We start from the raw sequence: 23,692 nt of genomic DNA, 5'->3' as shown, positions 1-23,692 counted from the left end.
GGCCTATAATCCCAGCACTTTGGGAGGCTGAGGCAGGAGAATCTCTTGAGGTCGGGAGTTTGAGATCAGCCTGGCCAACATGGTAAAATCTCATCTCTACTAAAATTACAAAAAAAAAAAAAAAATTAGCTGGACATGGTGGAGCATGCCTGTAATCCCACCTACTCAGGAGGCTGAGGCATGAGAATCACCTGAGCCCAGGAGATGGAGGTTGCAATGAGCTGAGATTGCACCACTGCACTGCAGTCTGGGCCACAGAGTGACACTCTGTCTCAAAACAAAACAAAAATGCTCCTTAGATTAAAACTGGATTCCAACCTCGGTTGCACTGGTCACCGTTCAAGTACTTTGCATCTCTAAATCTCTGTTTCTTTTTGAGATGGAGTCTCACTCTGTTGCCCAGGCTGGAGTGCAGTGGTGCAATCGCAGCTCACTGCAAGCTCCACCTCCCGGGTTCACACCATTCTCCTGCCTCAGCCTCCCGACTAACTGGGACTACAGGCGCCTGCCACCATGCCCAGCTAAGTTTTTGTATTTTTTAGTAGAGACTGGGTTTCACTGTGTTAGCCAGGATGGTCTTGATCTCCTGACCTCATGATGTGCTCACCTCGGCCTCCCAAAGTCCTGGGATTACAGGCACGAGCCACCACACCCAGCTGCCTCTGTTTCTTTAACTTCGAAAGGAAGGTAGCATTTTCCTTACAGAGGTGCTGAGGATTAAATGAGATAATACATGGAAAGCATTAGGCCTGTAGCACACTTAGCACATAGTGGTTTGCTCCCACTGCTTTTCCACCAGTCTGTGGCCTACAGTTTAAATGGTGAAGTAGGGTATGAGATTTGAGGCTGAGGAAGGAAGCATGGGGTTCTAGGAAAGGGAGGCAGTCACTTAGGCCTGGAGTAAGGGGCCAGGGGCCTGGGCAGGCGACAGAGCCCCACAGTGCCCTCGCTACCCTATTAATGGGCCCAGAATCTGGAAGCCAGTCGCCACGTGCCCTCACACCCAGGGTCTTCCTGCAGGTGGAGCTGAAGAGCCAAAAGGCTCAGAGTCTACAGCAGCAGCCAGACCATTACCTGGGTCACCTGCAGCAGTCCGTGGCCACCTATCAGCAGCAGGTGGCCGCCTATCAGCAGCTGACCTCTGAGAAGGAGGCGCTGCACAGGCAGTTACTGCAGCAGACCCAGCTAATGAACCAGCTGCAGCAGCAGGAAGCTTGGGACAAAGCGGTGGCTGAGATGGCCCACCAAAAGTTACAGGAGACCCAGGGGAGGGAGCAGCTGAGGACGGGGCCATGAGGGGGACGACCTGGCAAACTCAGTGCCTTGTCACTCTTTCCTGGCCCCTTAGGAGCACCTGGAGGCTGCCAGCCATCAGAAGCAGCAGCTGCAGGACCAACTGAGCCTCACGGCTCTCCCTGGGGAAGGTACGGGAGGCCACTCAGAGGAAGAGGACAGAGCCCCAGGAGGAAGGGGGGACTGTTAGCAGCACAGGATTGAGGAGTTGGAAGAGACCTTTAGAACAGCTGGTCATTATGCCGACCGGGTGCCTGCACTAAGTTCGGCATCAATATGGCGACCTCCTGGGAGCGGGGGGGCCACCAAGTTGCCTAAGGATGGCTGAACTGGCCCAGGTCAGAAACGGAGCAGGTCAGAACTCCTGCACCGACCGGTAGTGGGACTGTGCCTGGGCGGTATAGCAAGATCTTGGTTCTTAAAAGGAAAAATAAAGAACAGTAGCTTATTCCTCTCTAGGAGGGGCTGGCTCAGGGTTACATAGTGAGGGTGGAGGCAGAGGTGGGCCCACAGTACCTGCCTTGTTGGGTTGTCTGAGGAGCCCTCTGGCCACGCCCTACAGGAGATGGAGGAGGACATCTGGACAGTGAGGAGGAGGAGGGACCTCGGCCCATGCGGAGCGTCCCAGAGGACCTGGAGAGCTGGGAGGCCATGGTGAGCCTGACTCCCCCCGCACCGATTTTGCCACCTTCCTCTGTGGTCCCTGCAAGACCCCTTTATGCTCTTACTTTCCCTGCCTTCTGATTTCTCTGCGCCCTCATCCCTTCCGAGAGCCAGTGGTCAGACCCCATTTCACCTGTGACGAACTGAGGCCCCAAGGGAAGGGGCTGCGCTCCACCCCTCTGCCCCGTTTGTTCTGTGTATGCCCCTACAAGAATGCTCACGTCTTGCCCTCAGGTGGCATGTTTCAAATCCGCTGGAGCCAGTGCCCAGGAGGAGCAGGCACGGTTACGAGAGCGGGTGACAGAGCAGAGGGTGTGCTGCCAGCACCTGGCTTACCTGGTGGCCTCGGCCCAGAAGGAGCCAGAGGCAGCGGTCCCAGCCCCAGGGACTGGGGGCGAGTCTGTGAGTGGGGAGACCCACCGGGCCCTGCAGGAAGTCGTGGAGAAGCTGGCCCATGCCAGGACTCACCTCCAGCTTCTCCATGACTTACTTGAAAATGCCACCTGAGGGCAGGTCGCTGCCGAGATGTGACCCCATTATTTTGGCTCCAGAGCGGCTTTATGGACCACCGGGAGGAGATGGCGGACCTGAGTGAGCTGGTGGAGAAACCCGAACTTCCGTTCATCGAATACTGGGGAGAGAGATGCCATCAGTGAGTGGGAGGCCAGGGCAGGGCAGGGGGAGCTGCAGGGCCTTCGGAGGGGCCCCAGCGTCTGAGCCCTGTCCTCCCGCAGGAATGTTCATCAGCTTCTAACAGAGGCAGGGGGCAGTGCCGAGGATGCAGCAATGGGAGGAGGACATCATCAGGCTGGTCCAGCACAGGGAGGAGATGAAGGTAGGGTGTGCAACATCTCTGCGGGGGTGGGGGCGGGCGTGGGGTGGGGGTGGGCGTGAGGGTGGGCGCCGGCCGCGGTGTGACAGCTGAGCACCCCTCCCTCCAGGTGAAACTGCTGGCGCTGCAGGAGATGCTGTTATGGTTGGCAGCGACTACAACAACAAGCACAGCAAACTCCTGATCTCTGCCCAGAACCCTGCTCATGAGCCCCGTCCAGGAGCCCCAGCCCCCCAGGAGCTTGGGGCTGCCCACAAGCATGGCGGTGAATAGAGCCCTCAGGCGGGGCGGGCAGGCAGGGGCAGGGGGTGCTGGCGCTGCACTCAGATCCCCGCCTCCCTCTCTCCAAAGATCTTTGTGAGCTGAGCCTCAGCGTCAGCGCCGAGACTGGGCAAGGAGAGGCCAGGGAGGGGTCTCCCCACGACAACCCCACTGCACAGCCCATCGCGCAGGAGCACCAGGAGCACCAGGAGCACCAGGAGCACCCAGGCTTGGGCAGCAACCGCTGCGTGCCGTTCTTTTGCTGGGCTTGGCTGCCAAGAAGAAGGAGATAAACATCACCGTCATCAAAGAGCTGGTCAAGAAACTTTTTAAAAAGAAACAAAGTTATGGGGTTAATCTCCTACACAATTCATTTAGTTCATTTGAATGTTAGAGCCACTCTTGATTATTTGTGTTTCTAGTTTGTAGTTTAAGTTTATTTGTAAAAAGTTAAAAGAGATTGGGTCTCTGTGGCTTTCACTGAGGTTCACTCTGGCATCCTTTAGCATTTTCTTTTTTAATTTCATAATTGTAGGTCATTAGCATGTATATCGAGTTTGCCCTTACGTGGTGGGAGTTCAAACACCCAAAGACCCACTGTTTGCACAGAACTATTCTCGCTGGTTTGGAATAGGCTGCCATGCTTTTGTAATGTTATTATAGCATGTATGTTCATTACAGAATTCAGATAAAATTTGCTTATGTTCTGCTGCTGTTTGATCCAATCTTAATCACAGTGAGCCCTTCATTAGCTCAATATGCGGTTTGCCCTCAAGTGTGCACTGTTGATTACTTTGTAGGGACATATTTTGTGCAGTATTTATGTGATCGTGCCTATGCATGAGGAATGAATGAATTTCAGTCACACATTCCCTAAATCATAACTTGATGATGCTTGGGAAAGACTCAACAGTTAAAACTTCATGAGGTTCTAATGTCTGTGTCCAAAACACATCACAGTATTAGGATGTAGGCAGATATGTACGTGTGCTCCCTGGGGTGGGGATTTCTAGTTACTAGACCATCTCCATTTTCAGCATTTGGCATCCTCATGATACTTTTATAAATATGACGTTAACAGGAGACTAAAATACGATTTTACTGATGAATAACAGATTTGCCTGCATTCACTGAAAGAGCGCAAATATTGGGTCCTGTGACTTCAACTGATTCTTCCAAATTGTATGAATATATCAGTGTATTAGATAAGCCCAGTTTCAGAATAATAAAGAAAAAATGTTAGACCAAATAATGCGACTAATTAACAGTGGTACAATTTCTAGCCCATGGGTTTAAAATGCACTTAAAGTCCTGTTCTTGCCTTTTATTTTCTGAACTTCCTGCTTTTGCATTCTTTGAGTTCAGTTTAAAGACCGTTACTTTAAGTCCATTTTAAACCCTCAGGCTAGAAATTGGACCACTGTGAATTAGCCACATTATTTTGTGTAATGTTTTTTTCTTTATCATTCTGAAACTGGGTTTACCGAATACATTGATAAATTATTTCAAAGGTACTTTTGTCGTTGAAATCACTTCACTTTTGCCCTGATAAACATCAGTGACTGGGCATGACCTTCAGATAGTGTTTAGCATCTGTGACCAATCTGACCATACTGTGTTCATCAGGTGCCGATGGGTTAAATCACACGCTGGCGTATTTCAGTTGAATGTCCATCTGGAAAATAAATTTACTGTGTTAACTGAAATTCCACTCTTTGTGTAGGTATTTGGCATATATTTAAGAAACAGCTAAAAAGGATGGAAATCGTAGGACAATAACTTAAGTCTTTCTTCAAAGTGCACGCAGTCTTTTGCGATACCTCATTCAGCCAAGTATTTGTGCTCTTCCTCATTCAGTGTAAGGCAGCTTTCAATTTGCTTAGAAGGCAACATTGGAAGGTTAGAGTTCATTAGAAACATAGAATGTTAAAATGTGAGTTCAACTGACTAAATTTGAATTTTCTTAGGAAGAATCAAAACACCTATTTAAATATTGCAATATATAGTAACCATTTTTAAAGTATTTAATTAAACCTGATAGGTTTTCCAGAAATGAAAAAAAAAAAAATTCAGCTCTAATACCAAAGCTGATTTTTAGAAAATTTGAACATGTAAATCCGCCCTATCCATAATATAGTTTCTCTAAAACTTTATCTTAGTCATTTTAAAATAATATAACTATTAAAAAATGTAACTGCTATCAATGTTCTGAAATAAGTTAAAACATTTTAAAATATGAACACTGTAGTTTAAAAGAAAGAAACGGTGGGAAGGAAAAGTAGAGAAAGAAATGCCAATTCCAGTCCAAAGCATTATCTGCCAAGTTTTCTTAGAATGACTTTTACCAATTTATGAATTCTTGTAAACAGAATGTATAAGGAAATACTGAAAGACTTTTGCCTAAAGTGGCATTATTGTCTGCTGGTGTCATGCTACTGTAATGTAATAAATTCTTAATTTGTTGCAAAGTGCTGTTTTTGCCTTAAAATTTTATTTTGCGTGTCTTGAAAACTATAGTATTAAAGGTATTGATACTGTGCCAATGCTGGGCATGCCTGGCATGAGATAAACTGTTTCATTTTTACAAACTTGTAATAAAACTATGCAAGTGTTTATTAAAAGAACACAAAATAAAAAAGTTATGGGATTAAAAAAAGTTATGGGGTGAAAAAGTTATGGGATAAAAAATGTAAAAAAGTTGTGGCAAAAAAACCCTGTGGCAAAAAAGTAGAAAAAAGTTTCATGAAAAGTTGCAAAAAAATTATGAAAAAGAAGTTCTGGGATTTAAAAAACAAGTCATGGGATAAAAATAAAAATTAAAAGCAGACCCCTGTCAGCAAAGCCTGGAGAAGCGGGGCTGGAGTCTCCACCGCCACCGTGTCCCTACCACCGCTTCCCAGTCACCGCTTTACAATTAGGGTAGCAAGACAAGACCTCTGTCTAATGGGGAAAGACAAACAGACCCTTTGCCACCTTGACCAGGGCTGAGTCTTTAAATTTCCAGATGACGATGATTGTTATTTAAGAGCCAGAGGCTGGTGGAGTTGGTTTGTTTCGAGGAGGTCTGATGGCCTTTCTCTCACCATAGCAACTTTTCCCTCAGGGGGGCTCCCAGCTTCTTATTCAGAGAGGTAGCTGAGGCAGGACAGTGGGGCTAACTGTGGACCAGGGAGGACATGGGCTGCTGGGGTGGCCCCCCTTCCCCGGTGTACATACTGTGTCTGTGTAGCATTTTGTATATAAGATATAGGGTAGAGCTGCCCTTGTGTCTTAACTAGGCTGTGGTTGGAGCTGGCACATGGGGAGGAGGTTCTAATGATTATTTGTGGCTGGGAAACTTATTTATTGCTAGCATAGGACAGAGGAAGGAGGCGGGGATGGGGTCGTGGCTCCGTGGTGATGCGACTCCTGTTTATTTTGCTTTTTATTTTGGAATAAACGGATTTAGCCATACTCCTCGGCCTGGTGTGTTCCCGTTTCCCTCACTGGGTCCTGGAGTTTGTGCCACCGAACGAGGAGCCCCAGAGTGTCTTGAGCATGTCCAGCTAGGCTGTTGGGGACCTTCCAGGCCTGTTACCTGTATGCTGCCTGGTGGCACCTGGGGGATTCCACAGGGACTGCCATGGCGCCTACTGGGCGCAGTCCGGCCCTGACAGCCAACAGGCTCAGAAGCCTGATTTAGAGGTGGCCGGGAAGACAGGTATCAGCACCTAAGGCCACTGACTTCCACCCAGCCCAGGCGTCTTCCATTCCGTCCCCGTGCCTCCCTCTCCTGTCTGCACCTGGTGGCCTCTTCTGTCTGTCCCTCCAGAGCGCCGGCTGCCCCGCAGGCTCCCTCCAGGCTGCGTTCATGGCCCTGCCCCCTGGTGGCCAGAGCCGGCTTCACAGGATAAGAGCCAGGGAAGCTCCAGGGGCTTTCCAGGAAAAGTGTGCCTTGGAAAGGGTATGGCCTTTTCACCGCTCCCGACAGCACCCTAGAAATGGCTTGGCCTTTCCCCTCCCCTGAGCTCCACAGAGAACACAGCCAGCAGAGGACACATTTCCCCGCCATCCAGAAATGGGTGTGATTCTCAGCCGAAGGACAGCAGGACTGGTAGAGACTGTCAGGCCACACCGCTGCCTGCACAGCACTCCCATGCTTGGTGGGGGCGGGAGGGATGGCGGGGGCTGTCCGCAGGCCGGGCAGGACAGGGAGGCTCACTGGAGGTGCTGCACTTTGGAGGGGCAATGTCAGGGGACAGCTTTCTCTTGTTGGGACACAGGACTCCAGACGGACAGCACGGTGACTGATTCCCAGTGCTAGAGGTGAGGCGGTCGGCCACATGTAGGAGAGTGTGTGTGTGTGTGTGTGTATATGTATGTGTATATGTATGTGTGTATATGTATGTGTATATATGTATGTGTGTATATGTATGTGTGTATATGTATGTGTGTGTATGCATGTGTATATATGTATGTGTATATATGTATGTGTGTATATGTATGTGTATATGTATGTGTATATATGTATGTATATGTATGTGTATATGTATGTGTGTATATGTATGTGTGTATATGTATGTGTGTATAGGTATGTGTATATATGTATGTGTATATATATGTGTATATATGTATGTGTATATATGTATGTGTATATATGTACATACATGTATTTATAGATATTTATAGAACAGGGCAGGGGCATACCACAGAGAGGGGCACACGTTTTCAGCCACAGTCACACCTGGAGGTGTCAGCTCACCACTACAGCAGACCAAGTCACAGATGAAGGGGGCTGGCTTTGGGGCCGGGGAAGCCACTGTCAAATCACAGAACAGCCGCCCAAGCAGGCTTGGAAAGGGAGGCCTCCCAGAAGAAGGGGGATCTATTTAGAGGTCGAAGGAGGGCCTGGGGCTCTCAGGACGGGATGGACTTGCCGGACCCGATCGGCTGGCGGTTGGAGAGAAGGCAGAGAGAAAACAGGAGAGAGAAAAGTGAGCAGAGAGCTGGTGAGGCAAGTGCAGAGCACAGGTGTGCCACTGCAGCTGTGGGAGGGTCAGGGAGGGGAGGGCACAGGTGTGGGCGTGTCAAGGTTCCTGGAAAAGAGGGGCTGGAAGGGAAAGGGGAGGAAGATGGAGGGAGGAGCCGGAGCTTCACAGGTAGTGCCTGGGGACTGTGGCAGCCCTCCCCACCCCACGTACGCTGGCCTCGTCCATGACACCCAGGCAGTGCACCCTCTGTTAAGACCAATGCTCGCCCCCTCAGGCTTCCCTCTTCTCTGGTCACCCTGTTTTCCAACCCACTGGTCCGGGGCTACCTCTTGCCTTGGGGAGCCCAACGCAACAGCCACCAGGCCTGATAGAGAAGGAACACTGCTTGAACCAGGATGATGAAGCTAAAAGGGATGGATGGCTGGAGTGATCGCCGGAGAACCCTCTGGGTGGTCAGAACGCCCAGGATCCTCTGAAGGGACCCTGGGGGAGGCAGGGAGGGCGGGCAGCCGGATGCCACTGGCTATAGACTTGTAAGTCTAAGAGGGGAGCCTCAGCTTGTTGGGGGTTGCAGGTTGTATAGGTGAGGCTGGGCCCTTCCTGTTGGGAAAAGCAGAAGAGGGAGAGTCCATGGCAGGGGAGGTGGGTGGGCTTGCTGGGCAGAGCTCAGCCAGCACACCAGGCACTGTGGTCCCCTTGGCTGAATAGCAGAGGTGACCTCTAGGAGCAACAGGCCAAGGTGCGTGAGCCTGCTGACCTGCGATAGTGCTTCAGCGGAGGCCAGGGACCCTGCCTTCAGTCACACGCTGGCAGCTATGATGGGACCTGGGAGGGAGGGAAGAGGCCGTGTGTCCCCGCTTGGGCGGTGAGGTGTGTTGTGGGTTGACCGTGTGTATAGGACTCTCGAGGTTTTATCCTAGGTCACCACTGGTTTGCCGTCAGATAGAGGAGGTGGGACCCTGACTCTCACCCTGCTCTGCAGTGGATTTGGCTCTCAGCACTCCCAGGCTGGGAGCTGTATACTCTGCCCTGGCAGCATGACTCGGACTGCAAAACAGGCACAGTGTGCCCAGGATGACATTCCTAGGCCTCTGGCGTCCTCAGAGTGTGGCCCCACACACAACCCCCTCCCAGCTCTCAGCGCTTACACCGTAAACCACGAGCTCTCTGACAGCTCCAGAGAGCACCCACGTCTGCCAGCTTGGACACAGAGCCTGTTCCAAGAGCCCTCAGGCTCAGCCGTGGAGGCTGGGGTGCTTTGGGGCCATGGGGGCAGCCCTGGTACCTGCATCTGGCAAGGACGCTCTGCACCTGCAGCCAGGAGTTGTCCACAGGCCCCCAGGGTCGTGTTGATGTCGCTGATCTTTTTTTTTGGCAATATTAAGTTTACCCCTGTCTTTTTGTCTTGAAAGTCCATCTTTTTTTTCTTTAATTGAAAGTCCATGTTCTTAAATTTAGATTTTCTTGTTTTGAACAAACTTCCTCCTCATTCTTTGAGTATGTGGCTTGTTTTGGGGTTTTTGTTGTTGTTGTTGTTGTTGTTGTTGTTGTTGTTATTTTCTTGAGACGGAGTATCACTCTGTCACCTAGGTTGGAGTACAGTGGCACAATCTCAGCTCACTGCAACCTCCGCCTCCCGGGTTCAAGCGATTCTCCTGCCTCAGCCTCCTGAGTGGCTGGGAATACAGGCACATGCCACCACACCTGGCTAATTTTTGTATTTTTAGTAGAGACGGTGTTTCACCATGTAGGTTAGGCTGGTCTTGAACTCCTGACCTCGTGATCCGCCCGCCTCGGCCTCCCGAAGTGCTGGGATTACAGGCGTGAGCCATCGTGCCCGGCCTCTTTGTGTGTTTTCTTTTTTTTTTTTTTTTTTTTTTTTTTTGAGACGGAGTCTTGCTCTGTCGCCCAGGCTGGAGTGCAGTGGCCGGATCTCAGCTCACTGCAAGCCCCGCCTCCCGGGTTCACGCCATTCTCCTGCCTCAGCCTCCCGAGTAGCTGGGACTACAGGCGCCCGCCACCTCGCCCGGCTAGTTTTTTGTATTTTTTAGTAGAGACGGGGTTTCACCGTGTTAGCCAGGATGGTCTCGATCTTCTGACCTCGTGATCCACCCGTCTCGGCCTCCCAAAGTGCTGGGATTACAGGCTTGAGCCACCGCGCCCGGCCTCTTTGTGTGTTTTCTTATGTCTTTCATCTTAGTTGCAAGAAGCACCTGGGTTTCCAGGAATTTTCTTAGCTAACTCTGTTCCTTTATCTATTTCCTTTCCTCACTAGTTTTGGATAATTTATTTTCCTTCTTCCTTGCTTCACTGATTTACTTTTCTATTTTATTTAGTTTGCTAGTCATTGTTTCTTTTAAGGTTCTTAAGCATAAATTCTGTTTTTCTTTTTTTCCCTGCTGGGAAATACTGGGGCATAGCACTAGGAATACAAATTATGTTTAAATAGAGCACAAGGAACCATCTTAAAGGAATAACTAATGGTGAATGGTGATTTTTTTTTCCAATTATCATTTAATAAAACGAACTTGTATCTTAGAGATTCTCGAGGGATCAGAAAAGTGAGTGTCGAGTGTTTAGTCTGCAATCATTAAAGACAGAGAATGTCTCATAAGTTTGGATTTGTGTTACTTACATGATTGTGATTTATGGACTCTTTCTTTCTTTGCCTTTCCCTTTTATTTTTTCTTTTGTTTCCTTTATTTATTTTATTATTTTTATTATTTTTACAGACTCACTCTAAAAAAAATAGGGTCTCACTGTGTCCCCCAGGCTGGAATGGGTCTACAGGTGCATGCCACCATGCCTGACTAAATTACATTTTTTTTTTTTGTAGAAACGGGGTCTCACTTTGTTGGCCAGGCTGGTCTTGAACTCCTGGCCTTAGTGATACTTCCATGGAGTCCTCCTAAAGTGCTGAGGATTACAGGTGTGAAGCACTGTACCTGGGCAAAGTTTTCGTTTTTTCATATGATGTATAAGGTATATAGAAGTGCTTTATTTATTTATTTATTTATTTAGGAGATGGAGTCTCGCTCTGCTGCCCAGGCTGGAATGCAGTGGTGCAGTCTTGGCTCAGTGCAACCTCTGCCTCCTGGGTTCAAGCGATTCTCCTGCCTCAGCCTCCCGAGTAGCTGGGATTACAGGCGCCCACCACCATGCCTGGCTAATTTTTGTATTTTTTAGCAGAGATGGTGTTTCACCATGTTGTCCGGGCTGGTTTTGAACTTCTGACCTCAAGTGATGCACCCGCCTTGGCCTCCCAAAGTGCTGGGATTACAGGCGTGAGCCACCGTGCCCGGCAGAAGTGCTTTTAACTCCACAAGTGTTTAGGCGTTTTGGTTTATATTTGTTATTTTTACTTTTCTCCTTTTACTACATCAAAATGAGTCCTTTATGATTTCTGCCCTAGGGAAGAAATCATATCTTTGTGGTTTAATTTAAAATCATTTTTAATATATGCCATGACTGTAGTCAACTATTGCTAATAATGTAGTAATAGTAGCTTGCTCATTCTGCACAAATTGTCAGGACACAGTGGTAATTTCTCCATGTGGATTATCTCCTGATTCTTAGAACAACACGAGGTACATATTATGATTGGTCTACTTGTTGTGCCTACCAGGCCCATGAAAGATGAGTAATTATCCCAGGCCACTGTCTCCCTCACCTCCAATGGTGGGCCAGGGCCAGGGCCAGGGCCAAGACTTTGAATTCCAGAGTGTTAGACACCACCCTATACAGCCTCCCACTGAGTAAGGGTGGTCGCTGTTTGCAGGGTGTAGAGTTTGATAGATACATCTGTTACTTTGACTTCATTAGTTTTCTTTAGGATGCTTGAATGTGTGAATATATTGATGAATATATTCATTGTTGCCTTCTCTCTGTGCTTGGAAGAGAAGAAAATTGAAGTTTACCACTACTATGGGTTTACTTTTCATGCTTTGTTATTTGGTGTATAAAGATTCACACCTTGTATCTTTTGTAGGTCATACGGTTTTTAGTTTAAAGGGAATCATTTTCTCATGAGTTTAGCCTTGAATTCTACTGAGATTTACATTGGCAATCCTGTTTGCATTTTGTTTGCCTTGTACAGCCATACTTTTATGCACTTCTTTCCTACTAATGTGTTTATTTTGCTTTTGATGTTGATGTATTTATTCAACAAACATTTTTAGATGCCCGAGTACGCTCCGAGCACTGTCTAGGTGTCACAGTGGCGATCAATATATAGCCCTGCCTTCATGGATCTTCTGGGCTGGTCAGGGAGACATAGCAAACAAGTAGACGAATGAATAAGTAAGTTCAAAATTTTAGTTCTGCTCTAATGTGGTAGCCATTCACTTCATGGGGGTTATTTAAATTAAAAATTAATAGTAGCTGCTCATTCAGCACGTATTGTCAGACGCAGTGGTGCTTTCTGCACACGGATTATCTCCTTTGATTCTTTTAACAACAGAAGGTATGTGTTGTTATTGGTCCTACTTATGAGGTAACCAGGACCAGGCGCATGAAATGTAAGTAATGACCCCAGGGCGCTGCCTCCCTCACCCTCCACTGTAGGGTAATTTTTAAAATAAAAATTAAGGCCAGATGCAGTGGCTCACAACTGTAATCCCAGCACTTTGGGAGGCCGAGGTGGGCAGATCACTTGAGCTCAGGAGTTCAAGACCAGCCCGGACAACGTGGCAAAACCCCGTTTTTACTAAAAATACAAAAATTAGCCAGGTGTGGTGACAAACACCTATAGTCTCGGCTACTTGGGAGGCTGAGTTGGGGGGATTGCTTGAGCCTGAGAGGCATTGCAGTGAGTGGAGATTGCACCACTGCACTCTAGCTTGGATGACCCTGTCTCAAAAAAAAAAAAAAAATTAATGTACATAAAATATTTTGTTCGTCACTTGCATCTGTCATATTTTATGTGCTTGATAGTCACATGTCTAGTGGATACTGGATTGAACAGTGCAGATGTGGGACATTTCTGTCAGTGCATGAGGGTTTGGTAGACGGTGGTGCCTTAGATGCTGTCATGGAGGTGGGTTGATTCTGAGGTATGGTGTCGAGTCACTGGGGGCACCTGGAGTGGTGACCTGAGAAAACCTGAATTTTGAGAAGGAACCTGTACTGTGAGGGTGTTGTCTATAGGGCATGTGGTACTTGTATTTAGGATTTTGGTAAAAAGTGACTATTTGTAAGCTATTTAAAGTTTCTATTTTAAAAGTATAGGGTTTTAGGTAGTATGTTTTCTCTTGTTCTAATATGAAATGTTTTGGTCATATTAGGGAAAATAATTGGCATGTTGATACATTTTTATTTTCATTGATTAAATCTGGTAGCCATTATTTACTTTTATAGATTGAACAATGGTTCAGTGTTTCAAAAGTATTTTGAGTTTGTCTTTGAAAAGAGATAGACAGGCAGGTGCAGTGGCTCAGGCCTATAATCCCAGCAGTTTGGGAGGCTGAGATGGGAGGATTGTTTGTCAGGAGTTCAAAGCCAGCCTGGGCATCATAGCGAGACCCCATCTCTACAAAAAGTTAAAAAATTAGCTGAGCATGGTGGTGCACGCCTGTAGTCCCAGCTACTTGGAGGGTTGAGGTGGGAGGATGGCTTTTCCAATTATTCTACAGATATTTTTCAAAATGATTACTTTTAAAGTATAATCTTTTTATTCAGAGGTGGGATGCTAATTCTACAATTGCCTAGGACTTCTTTAATTTGTATATGTTAAGAAATTTTAATGGGCAATGTAATAAGTGTTGAAATTTGTGGCCGGGCGCGGTGGCTCAAGCCTGTAATCCCAGCACTTTGGGAGGCCGAGGCGGGCGGATCACAAGGTCAGGAGATCGAGACCACTGTGAAACCCCGTCTCTACTAAAAATACAAAAAATTAGCGGGGCGCGGTGACGGGCGCCTGTAGTCCCAGCTACTCAGGAAGCTGAGGCAGGAGAATGGCGGGAACCCGGGAGGCGGAGCTTGCAGTGAGCCGAGATCGCGCCACTGCACTCCAGCCTGGGCGACAGAGCGAGACTCCGTCTCAAAAAAAAAAAAAAAAAAAAGAAATTTGTAAGAATTATTTCTGTATGTTAGAGTTGTGGTAGCGCAGACATTTTCCCTGTAGTACTTCTCTGAGTCTGATTTGTTTTCCTCCATCGGTGCCACATAGGTTTGTTTTAAGAAGGTAAAAAATAAAAGCTGACTAAGGTACATACTGATTATCCCAGACAACATGCAGACATCACTAAATGAGAGCAGTTCTCATCAACTCACCATTTGTTTCAGTTAGAAAAAAATCTCATCAGAATTAACTTATCTGTTTGAAATACCTTTTCTTTTCTTTTCTTTTTTTTTTTTTTTTGAGGCGGAGTCTCGCTCTATCTCCCAGGCTGGAGTGCAGTGGCGCGATCTCGGCTCACTGCAAGCTCCGCCCCCCGGGTTCCCGCCATTCTCCTGCCTCAGCCTCCCGAGTAGCTGGGACTACAGGCGCCGCCACCACGCCCGGCGAATTTTTTTGTATTTTTAGTGGAGACGGGGTTTCATTGTGTTAGCCAGGATGGTCTCGATCTCCTGACCTCGTGATCCGCCCATCTCGGCCTCCCAAAGTGCTGGGATTACAGGCGTGAGCCACCGCGCCCGGCCTGAAATACCTTTTCAAATCACACTGAATGTGATTTATTAATAGTGATTTATCAAATTCAGTTTTCTGCTGGATACTAAAGGAACACCTCATTAAGACTAGTGTTTATAGTCTCAAAAAAAAAAAAAAGACTAGTGTTTATGCAAATAGTACAGTATTTTAAAAACTTTTGATTGTAAAAATTTCTTTTAAACTGAATCCATACAGATATGTTATTGTTCAGATATTTAGCACTTACATAGAAACTCATTGATCTACTAACAAGTAGAACAGAGACCTTTAGCCAAATGCCTCCGTACTCAGCAATAAATGATTAATTACTGTTTTGCTCTTTTCTCTGGATAAGGCTTTTAAAAATTTTTATTTTCCCTTTTGCTGTTACACCACAACTGGTTTAAATTTTGTTACTATTGCAGAATTGCAGCAGATATTACAGTTGATGTCTCCCTGTGTATACAAGGGAGAGTTTCTCTGGGCTGTGTATATGGGGGAGTGTGGGCCTGACCTGTCACATTCAATTTTTATTTCACAGTCTTATATCTAATGCTGATCATGGCATAATGTAACTAGCTTGGGTTAGTTTCCTCGGTCCCTGACTCTTCAGAGCCTGTTTTCTCTCTGTTTACAGACGGGCCAAGGTTGCTTGGGTGAGTGGTTTACTGGCTTCGCACACAACTGAGCTCCAGGAAAATACACCTGTTGTTGAGGTAATGTCTTCTATGACTGAAATGTGATGAATGACAAGAAATACTGTTGTTGGTTCTGTAATTTAGAACATGCAGCTTTCCTTGACCTTCACTTGATTTTTCTTTGTGGGATTGTGGACATCATTCTAAAACTATCACCTCAACAGACCTCTAGGCTTAAACACAGCAGCTCATCTACAATGTAGTCCATCATTAAAACGGCACAGCTGAGTTAACAAGGCTCGTGAGCCCTACTCATCATTATTTCATTTGTTTTTGAATAGGGCTTTTTTCATTTCCAGTTTTCTTGTAGTCTGTCCAACATTTTATTACAGCTACTGTATTTCCTAGTTAAAGCATACCTTAAAATTCAAAATTCAAATTCTTTGGCTTTTCACCTTGAATTTAGTGTTTTCGTATGAAAGATTACTTTATGCCTGTTCTGTTAATGTATGTTACACTTAATTGGTAATAGACTTTTCTCCCTTGAACTGTGAGAGGCTCAAGAGTCAGCGTAGGTGAAAAGAACGAAGGCTTTTTAGGGGAAACAGCAAGAGGTCCTGAAGGACGTAAAAAAGGGGTAAGGAGTGGGGATTTTGTGGAACTGAAGCTGGTTGTGTGGTATTTGGGGCTTTAAGAGGAATTGGAAAACTTTCTATATCTGTGTTACCCACTATAATAGCCAACTGGTATTTGGAGCCTTAAGAGGAATTGGAAAATTTTCCCTCTGTGCCGTTCACTGCAGTAGGCAATTGCTGGGATGGTATCCCAGCTGTCCTTATAGTGTCTGGGTGGAGATTAATTTAATTTCACTTTATTTCCCTTGCTTACAATTCCATCTCTATTTCCTGCAAACGGTTGGATCTTTGAGATACTAGTAAAATGCCACTAAGTCTAATTTTTTTTGCCTTTTTGGTGGGGGCCTAAAATAAATGAATTGTGACCTATGTGATTACTGATGGTCCCCAACTTGGTTCTCAGAGATGTGTTGAGTAGATTTTTATCTAAAAGATTGAGCATATAGGGCAGTATTACCAGGAAGATAAGAAGGCTTAGGATCTCAAAAATGGGGATTTCTTCTGATGGCTCAGAGGAATCTCCAGTGATATGGAGTAGCTGTAGGAGATGGCAGAGAACATAAGGTCCAAGACAAAGTCCCAAGATTTCAGAGGACATTCCTGCATCATCAGAGCAGGCGTTTGTTGCTCAGGAGCTGTGAAGAAAGAGCCTCTGAATATGTAAAATATGACTGTTGAATTAAATGATTCAGTAGTTGCAGTAGTAAGTAGGATAGATACTTCAGGAAGCTGAGTTAGTGAATTTGAAGATCAGTTGCATGAATTCTTTTAGGATTCAGAAAGAAAGAGGATAAAGATTATGAACTAAAAAGGCATGGATGATAGTTTCAGATTTGTTGTGCTACCTAGTATAGTAGCCACCAGCCACTGCGGCTGTTGAGCGCTTGTAGAACAGCTAGTCTGAATTGAGATGACTAACTTATTGAAAAGAGTACTAAGGGTACCCTGTCATTTCCAAACCCCATTGTTCTACTTGATCTTTTTCACAGCATATATCACCACCTGGCATTTTATGTATTTATTTCTCTTTCCACACTAGACTGCAAGTTCCTTTGGAACAGGGATTTTGAACTGTCTTGTTCAACACTCCACCCCAATGCCTAGACAGTGTCTTGTATATATAGATACAGACAAATATGTCAAAATAAATGAAGAAAACTGTATCAGTATGCTTGGGACTCCCCGTAGCAGTGCCTGGAAGATGGTGTGTTTGCTGCTGCAGGAATTCTCAAGGGACTGGGCAGAGGGCATGTGAAGTAACCTGGGACCTGCTGGTCACCCTGGGGGATGTGCTGCCCTCATTCTACTGGTACTTGCTGTTGCTGCTGCTGCACTCCCACTTGGAGGGTTTGGCCCCGCAGTTCCTGAACCCTATTTGTTACCTGTGCTCACTCAGGTTGAGTTCTGTGGCCAGTTTGTGTTCTCAAAGTATTTCTGCTACTCCACTTGTACTTTGTCGACGTTGTATTCCTGGTGCTGCCTCAACGGAGAAGAAAGGGTGGGTGTTAATTCCTGAGCTTCTTGTATCTTTTATTCTGGTACTGTTCTCTTCATGGGTGTTTGCTGATGCTTTATTAATGTGAAATGCAAGAACGTAGGGAAAATCATACTTATTTCATTTGAAAAAATGGTGTGTACTGAACTCTCTGGTGAACTGTTTTGAATTACACACACTGTATTGTGAACTACATTTGGTTGGATAGTAGGGAGCTTATATAATAACTTGAAATTGAGCCAGGTGCTCCTTTGTGATGCCATCTGAATTTTGTTATTTCTCAACACCTTTTAGTTCTTTAGTTCATTACTTTTAACGGCAAAAACTGTAATTACTTTTGCACCAACCTAATTCCTGCTGTGAGCAATTGGCTGTGATAATTTAAGGCGCCACTAGAGGTCATTCGAGCACTAGAAAAAAAGTTGTGTACTTTTTAAGAATTTATGTTTCGGCCGGGCGCGGTGGCTCACACATGTAATCCCAGCACTTTGGGAGGCCGAGGCGGGTGGATCACGAGGTCAGGAGATCGAGACCATCCGGGCTAACACAGTGAAACCCCGTCTCTACTAAAAATGCAGAAAAAAAAAAAATTAGCCAGGCATGGTGGCAGGCACCTGTAGTCCCAGCTACTAGGGAGGCTGAGGCAGGAGAATGGCATAAACCCGGGAGGCGGAGCTTGCAGTGAGCTGAGATCGTGCCACTGTGCTCCAGCCTGGGCGACAGAGCGAGACTCCGTCTCAAAAAAAAAAAAAAAAATGTTTTAACTTCCAGAAGCAGGATCTGTGGAGGCTGTGCAGGTACATGGTACCAGGTTTCATCTTGTTCTTGTATTGTTAGAAGTTTCCGCTACAGGATCTGTGGCTCCATTCCACTGGTGATTTTTACCATTTGAGAGGAATAAGAGGAGTGAAAACCATTATGGCCTCTCCACAGCAATGCAGTCAACACCGAGCATGTGACTTCAGGGGATCTGGAACCCTGTGGGGTCCACTGGTGAATCTTTGGTTCATAACTCTTGAGACCAGCTTTCTGTAAAACTCACAATTGGGTGCTTGTAGATAATTTTTCAGTAATCAGTAACAAAATTTCAAGTGTAAGATAAATCCCGAAATCTCTATTAGGTTTACTATCAGTGAACAAGAAAAATTGTGGTTGAAGATCCTATAACCATTTTATTTTTAATTTTACTCATTTATTCATTTATTTTTTGAGACAGAGTCTCGCTCTGTTGCCCAGGGTGTAGAGCAGTGGTGTGATCTTGGCTCACTGCAACCTCTGCCTCCCGGGTTCAAGAGATTCTCAGCCTCAGCCTCACGAGTAGCTCGGACTGCAGGTTCATGCCACCACGCCCCACTAACTTTTGTATTTTTAGTAGAGACAGGGTTTCACTATGTTGACCAGGCTGGTCTTGAACGCCTGGCCTCAAGTGATCCACTTGCCTTGGCCTCCCAAAATGCTGGGATTACAGGTGTGAGCCACTGCACCTGGCCCCTATAAGCATTTTAAAGGCATAGAACCTCATTTTGTTACTCACCTTTGTACCTCACAGTGCCAAGTCAGCAAAGTAATGTGTATTTCAGGCACTCAGTCAATGCTGAAGAGTTTAATGAATGATTAAAAGAATGTTGGAAGAGTATGATGGTGTAATTTGTGACAAAGAGACAGAAAAAATGGAGCAAAAATCTATTTTGCCATCCTTATAATATAATTTAAATCTCTTTCATCTTATTTTCTCATCAACAGCTACAGAAACTAACTGGTCATGATCTCCTTTATACATTTGGAAGCATTTATTGGCATCTGTGTCTTTTTCACAGAAAAATAAAACTTATCTGAAGCTTATTTTCCTAGATTACACATTTACCACTATGTAATCATTGTGGTTTCTATGTGTAATAATTTAAAGAAATATTACTGATATTAAGCCAATATATTTAGTCTGAAGCATGCAGTGGATATGTTTTAGGAAATTTAATATAGACTCATCAAATTCTATAACTGGAAGGAATTTTTTTTTTCTTGTGACCGAGTCTCACTCTGTCAGCCAGGCTGGAGTGCAGTGGCGAAATCTTGGCTCACTGCAACCTCTGTCACCCAGGTTCAAGCAATTCTTCTGCCTCAGCCTCCTGAGTAGCGAGGATTACAGGCATGCACCACCATACCCAGCTGATTTTTTTTTTTTGTATTTTTAGTAGAGAGAGGGTTTCACCATGTTGGCCAGGCTGGTCTCAAACTCTTGACCTCAGTCCACCCACCTCAGCCTCCCAAAGTGCTGGGATTACAGGCGTAAGCCACCACACCTGGCCAAAAGGAATATTAACAGACATTTTAGGTTAACTCATTCATTAAATTTCTTTATTATCGGTTGGACATGGTGACGCACGGCTGTAATCCCAGTACTTTGGGAGGCTGAGGTGGGAGGATAACTTGAACCTAGGAGTCTGAGACCAGCCTGGGTAACATAAGGAGACCCTGTCTCTAGAAAAAAAAGAAACAGTCTGGCGTGGTGGTACGCATCTGTGGTCCCAGGTACTCAGGAGGCTGAGACATGACCCCGGGAGGTTGAGGCTGCAGTGGGCTGTTATCATGCTACTGCACTCCAGCCTGGGCAAGAGAGCAAGACCCTGTCTCAATTTTTTTTTTAATTATGGAAAATTTCAGCATATATAGAAGTAGAGAGACTAAGAATAACAAGGCAGCATCATTTGCTTCCAGCAATCATCAACACTGGTTTATCTTGGTTCATATATGTCTCCTGCTTTCATTCTCTGTCTCTCTTTTTTTTTTTTCTCTCTCTCTCACTGGAGAATTTTTTTTTTTTTTTTTTTTTGAGATGGAGTCTCGCTCTGTCACCCAGGCTGGAGTGCAGTGGCGCGATCTCGGCTCATTGCAAGCTCTGCCTCCTGGGTTCATGCCATTCTCCTGCCTCAGCCTCCTGAGTAGCTGGGACTACAGGCGCCCACCACCATGCTCAGCTAATTTTTTGTATTTTTAGTAGAGATGAAGTTTCACCATATTAGCCAGGATGGTCTCAAACTCCTGACCTCGTGATCTGCCCGCCTTGGCCTCCCAAAGTGCTGGGATTACAGGCATGAGCCACTGTGCCTGGCCTCTCGCTGGAGTATTTTTAAATAAAATAATATCATTTTATTAACAAATACATTTTTCTAACTGAAAAGGATTAGAAAAATATATAACCACAATTTCATTATCACACCCAATACATTTAACAATAGTCCCTGAATATCATCTAATAGCCAGTTAGTGTTCAGATTTTCTTGATGGTTTCATACATGTCATTTTGTAATTTTTCTTTGAGCCAGGATTATATTTAGATAATGTGACCCTTAAGTCTCTTAATTCCTGGTCTTTTTTTTTTTTTAGTGTCATTTATTTGTTACAAATTGTCCCTTGTCTTGGCCCAAATTGGAACCTCAGAAGCTTTATTGTACCCTTTGGTGTTATTTAACAGAGTCCTTTATCACCTGCCTTTCCTTTCTTGCACGTGGCTGCTTATATGTGGACCCTTGGTTCAGTACTTTTTTTGGGGGGAATGGCTTGGGGACATAGGAATTTGTCATAGTTGATGCTGTATTTTTCCTATTGCTTCATAGAAAGTGAGACAACTAAACATGCTATGCCTGTATGAGAGGGGTGAAAGTTGATCACTGGAGTCAGATGTTGTCTGCCTTATTATAAATATTCCCATCACTCTTTTTTTCTTCATACCATCATCTGTGAGCCAGGAACTCATCACTCTTTTATTTCATAGTTTTAACACCATTCGATTATTGTCTACATGTAGTCATCCTTTAAAGTTGCAAAATGATAATTTTCTTATTCCGTAATTTCCTTTGTATTTGTAGTTGGAAGTTTTCTTACAGAGGATCTTTCCGTGATCAACTGTTTGGTTATCCTAAAATAGAGTTTGTTTCCCAAGGCAGGATAAATGCTTGTTTCTCTTCATAGGTCAGTTTTCAGAATAAAGAGTTGGTACCTTAGAATTCTCCATAAGTGTCCAGTGAGATTGATTTTATATTCTTAAGAACTTATAGATGTATATATGTATATGTGTATCATCTAGTCCTTTGCAGTCCTTAGTCTTTTCGATGCTTAAATTGTTTCATCTCCATCCAGTGGGAGCCATTCAAGTTTGCTCCTTTCTCCCTTTGGCATGAGCCTGCTCCTGTCTCTGATGGCTTGCTGGCTTCTCGGCAGTGAGCTTTCACAGGCTTGTTTTGGGAATCGTCAGTCACTAGTTTTGAAACCACTTCTATAAAAAATGTTGTTTACTTTTTGTTAGATGTAGTTAGAGAATGCAGTCTACGTTCTCTAGGATTTCTTTTTTTCTTGTGGAGCTTTTCAAAGGTCAGATCTAGGTACTATTGTTTCCTAAAAAGAGAAGAATTCGGAGTTTTTTTATACCTTTCCAATTCAGATTTTTTTATTGAGATGGAGTTTCACTCTTGTTGCCCAGGCTGGAGTGCGATGGCGCGATCTCTGCTTATGGCAACGTCTGCCTCCCGGGTTCAAGTGATTTTCCTGCCTCAGCCTCCTTAGTAGCTGGGATTACAGGCATGTACCATCATGCCTGACTAATTTTGTATTTTTCATAGAGACATAGAGACAGGGTTTCACCATGTTGGCCAGGCTGGTCTCAAACTCCTGACCTCAGGTGACCCGCCCGCCTTGGCCTCCCAAACTGCTGGGATTACAGCCGTGAGCCTCTGCACCTGGCCCCAATTCAGATTTAAAATTTGTTTTTACCTCTTGATTTACAATGTTTCTTTTTCTTCTCATAAGCTAAAAGTCCTGGCTGGGCACAGTGGCTCATGCGTGTAATTCCAGCATTTTGGGAGCCGAGGCAGGTGGAACACTTGAGTTCAGGAGTTTGAGACCAGCCTGACCAATATGGCAAAACCCCATCTCTACTAAAAATACAAAAATTAGCCGAGCATGGTGGCGGGTGCCTGTAGTCACAGCTACTCCAGAGACTGAGGCAGGAGAATGGTGTGAACCCGGGAGGCGGAGCTTTGCAGTAAGCCGAGATCGCACCACTGCACTGTAGCCTGGGCAACAGAGCAAGACTCCATCAAAAAAAAGAAGAAAGAAAGAAAGAGAGAAATAGAGAGAGAGAGAGAGAGAGAGAAAGGGAGGGAGGAAGGGAGGAAGGAAGGAAAGGAGGAAGGCAGGCAGGCAGGAAGGAATACACACACACACACACACACACACACACACACACACTCTCCTACATGTGGCTGGCCGCCTCGCCTCTAGTGCTGGGAATCAGTCACCGTGCTGTCCTTCTGGAGTCCTGTGTCCCAACAAGAGAAAGCTGTCCCCTGACATCGCCCCTCCAAAGTGCAGCACCTCCAGTGAGCCTCCCTGTCCTGCCCGGCCTGCGGAAGCCCCCGCCATCCCTCCCGCCCCCACCAAGCATGGGAGTGCTGTGCAGGCAGCGGTGTGGCCTGACAGTCTCTACCAGTCCTGCTGTCCCTCGGCTGAGAATCACACCCATTTCTGGATGGCGGGGAAATGTGTCCTCTGCTGGCTGTGTTCTCTGTGGCGCTCAGGGGAGGGGAAAGGCCAAGCCATTTCTAGGGTGCTGTTGGGAGCAGTGAAAAGGCCATACCCTTTCCAAGGTTCACTTTTCCTGGAAAGCCCCTGGAGCTTCCCTGGCTCTTATCCTGTGAAGCCGGCTCTGGCCACCAGGGGGCAGGGCCATGAACGCAGCCTGGAGGGAGCCTGCGGGGCAGCCGGCGCTCTGGAGGGACAGACAGAAGAGGCCACCAGGTGCAGACAGGAGAGGGAGGCACGGGGACGGAATGGAAGACGCCTGGGCTGGGTGGAAGTCAGTGGCCTTAGGTGCTGGTACCTGTCTTCCCGGCCACCGCTAGATCAGGCTTCTGAGCCTGTTGGCTGTCAGGGTGGGACCGCGCCCCGTAGGCGCCATGGCAGTCCCCGTGGAATCCCCCAGGCGCCACCAGGCAGCATACAGGTAACAGGCCTGGAAGGTCCCCAACAGCCTAGCTGGACATGCTCAAGACACTCTGGGGCTCCTCGTTTGGTGGCACAAACTCCAGGACCCAGTGAGGGAAACGGGAACACACCAGGCCGAGGAGTATGGCTAAATCCGTTTATTCCAAAATAAAAAGCAAAATAAACAGGAGTCGCATCACCAGGGAGCCACGACCCCATCCCCGCCTCCTTCCTCTGTCCTATGCTAGCAATAAATAAGTTTCCAGCCACAAATAATCATTAGAACCTCCTCCCCATG

The 23,692-nt window shown here is 46.1% G+C and overlaps 1 protein-coding gene, 1 non-coding gene and 1 pseudogene across 2 annotated transcripts in view; all 3 read left to right on the top strand.

Moving 5' to 3' along the window:
• The window catches only part of LOC720095 (golgin subfamily A member 8F-like), a 32,296-nt gene extending 28,540 nt beyond the window's left edge, over window positions 1–3,756 (top strand). Inside the window, exons 16-21 of the mRNA XM_077939059.1 lie at window positions 1,349–1,424; window positions 1,856–1,947; window positions 2,508–2,608; window positions 2,691–2,791; window positions 2,898–3,053; window positions 3,140–3,756. Of these exons, the coding sequence (XP_077795185.1) occupies window positions 1,349–1,424; window positions 1,856–1,947; window positions 2,508–2,608; window positions 2,691–2,791; window positions 2,898–3,053; window positions 3,140–3,342 (729 nt within the window). The 3' untranslated portion in view covers window positions 3,343–3,756. The remainder of the gene's footprint in view (window positions 1–1,348; window positions 1,425–1,855; window positions 1,948–2,507; window positions 2,609–2,690; window positions 2,792–2,897; window positions 3,054–3,139) is intronic.
• On the top strand, window positions 587–1,325 carry LOC106999109 (golgin subfamily A member 2 pseudogene; annotated as a pseudogene).
• MIR1233 (microRNA mir-1233) lies at window positions 2,609–2,690 on the top strand. Its single transcript, NR_032729.2, is given in 1 exon segment — window positions 2,609–2,690. It is a non-coding gene; the product is annotated as a microRNA mir-1233 (primary transcript).
• Window positions 3,757–23,692: the final 19,936 nt, after the last annotated feature.

This window comes from Macaca mulatta, chromosome 7, assembly GCF_049350105.2.
Source record: "Macaca mulatta isolate MMU2019108-1 chromosome 7, T2T-MMU8v2.0, whole genome shotgun sequence".
NCBI classification, from domain to species: Eukaryota; Metazoa; Chordata; class Mammalia; order Primates; family Cercopithecidae; genus Macaca; species Macaca mulatta.
Note: the sequence above shows the minus strand (reverse complement) of the source record. Positions and strands in the feature narration are given on the sequence as shown.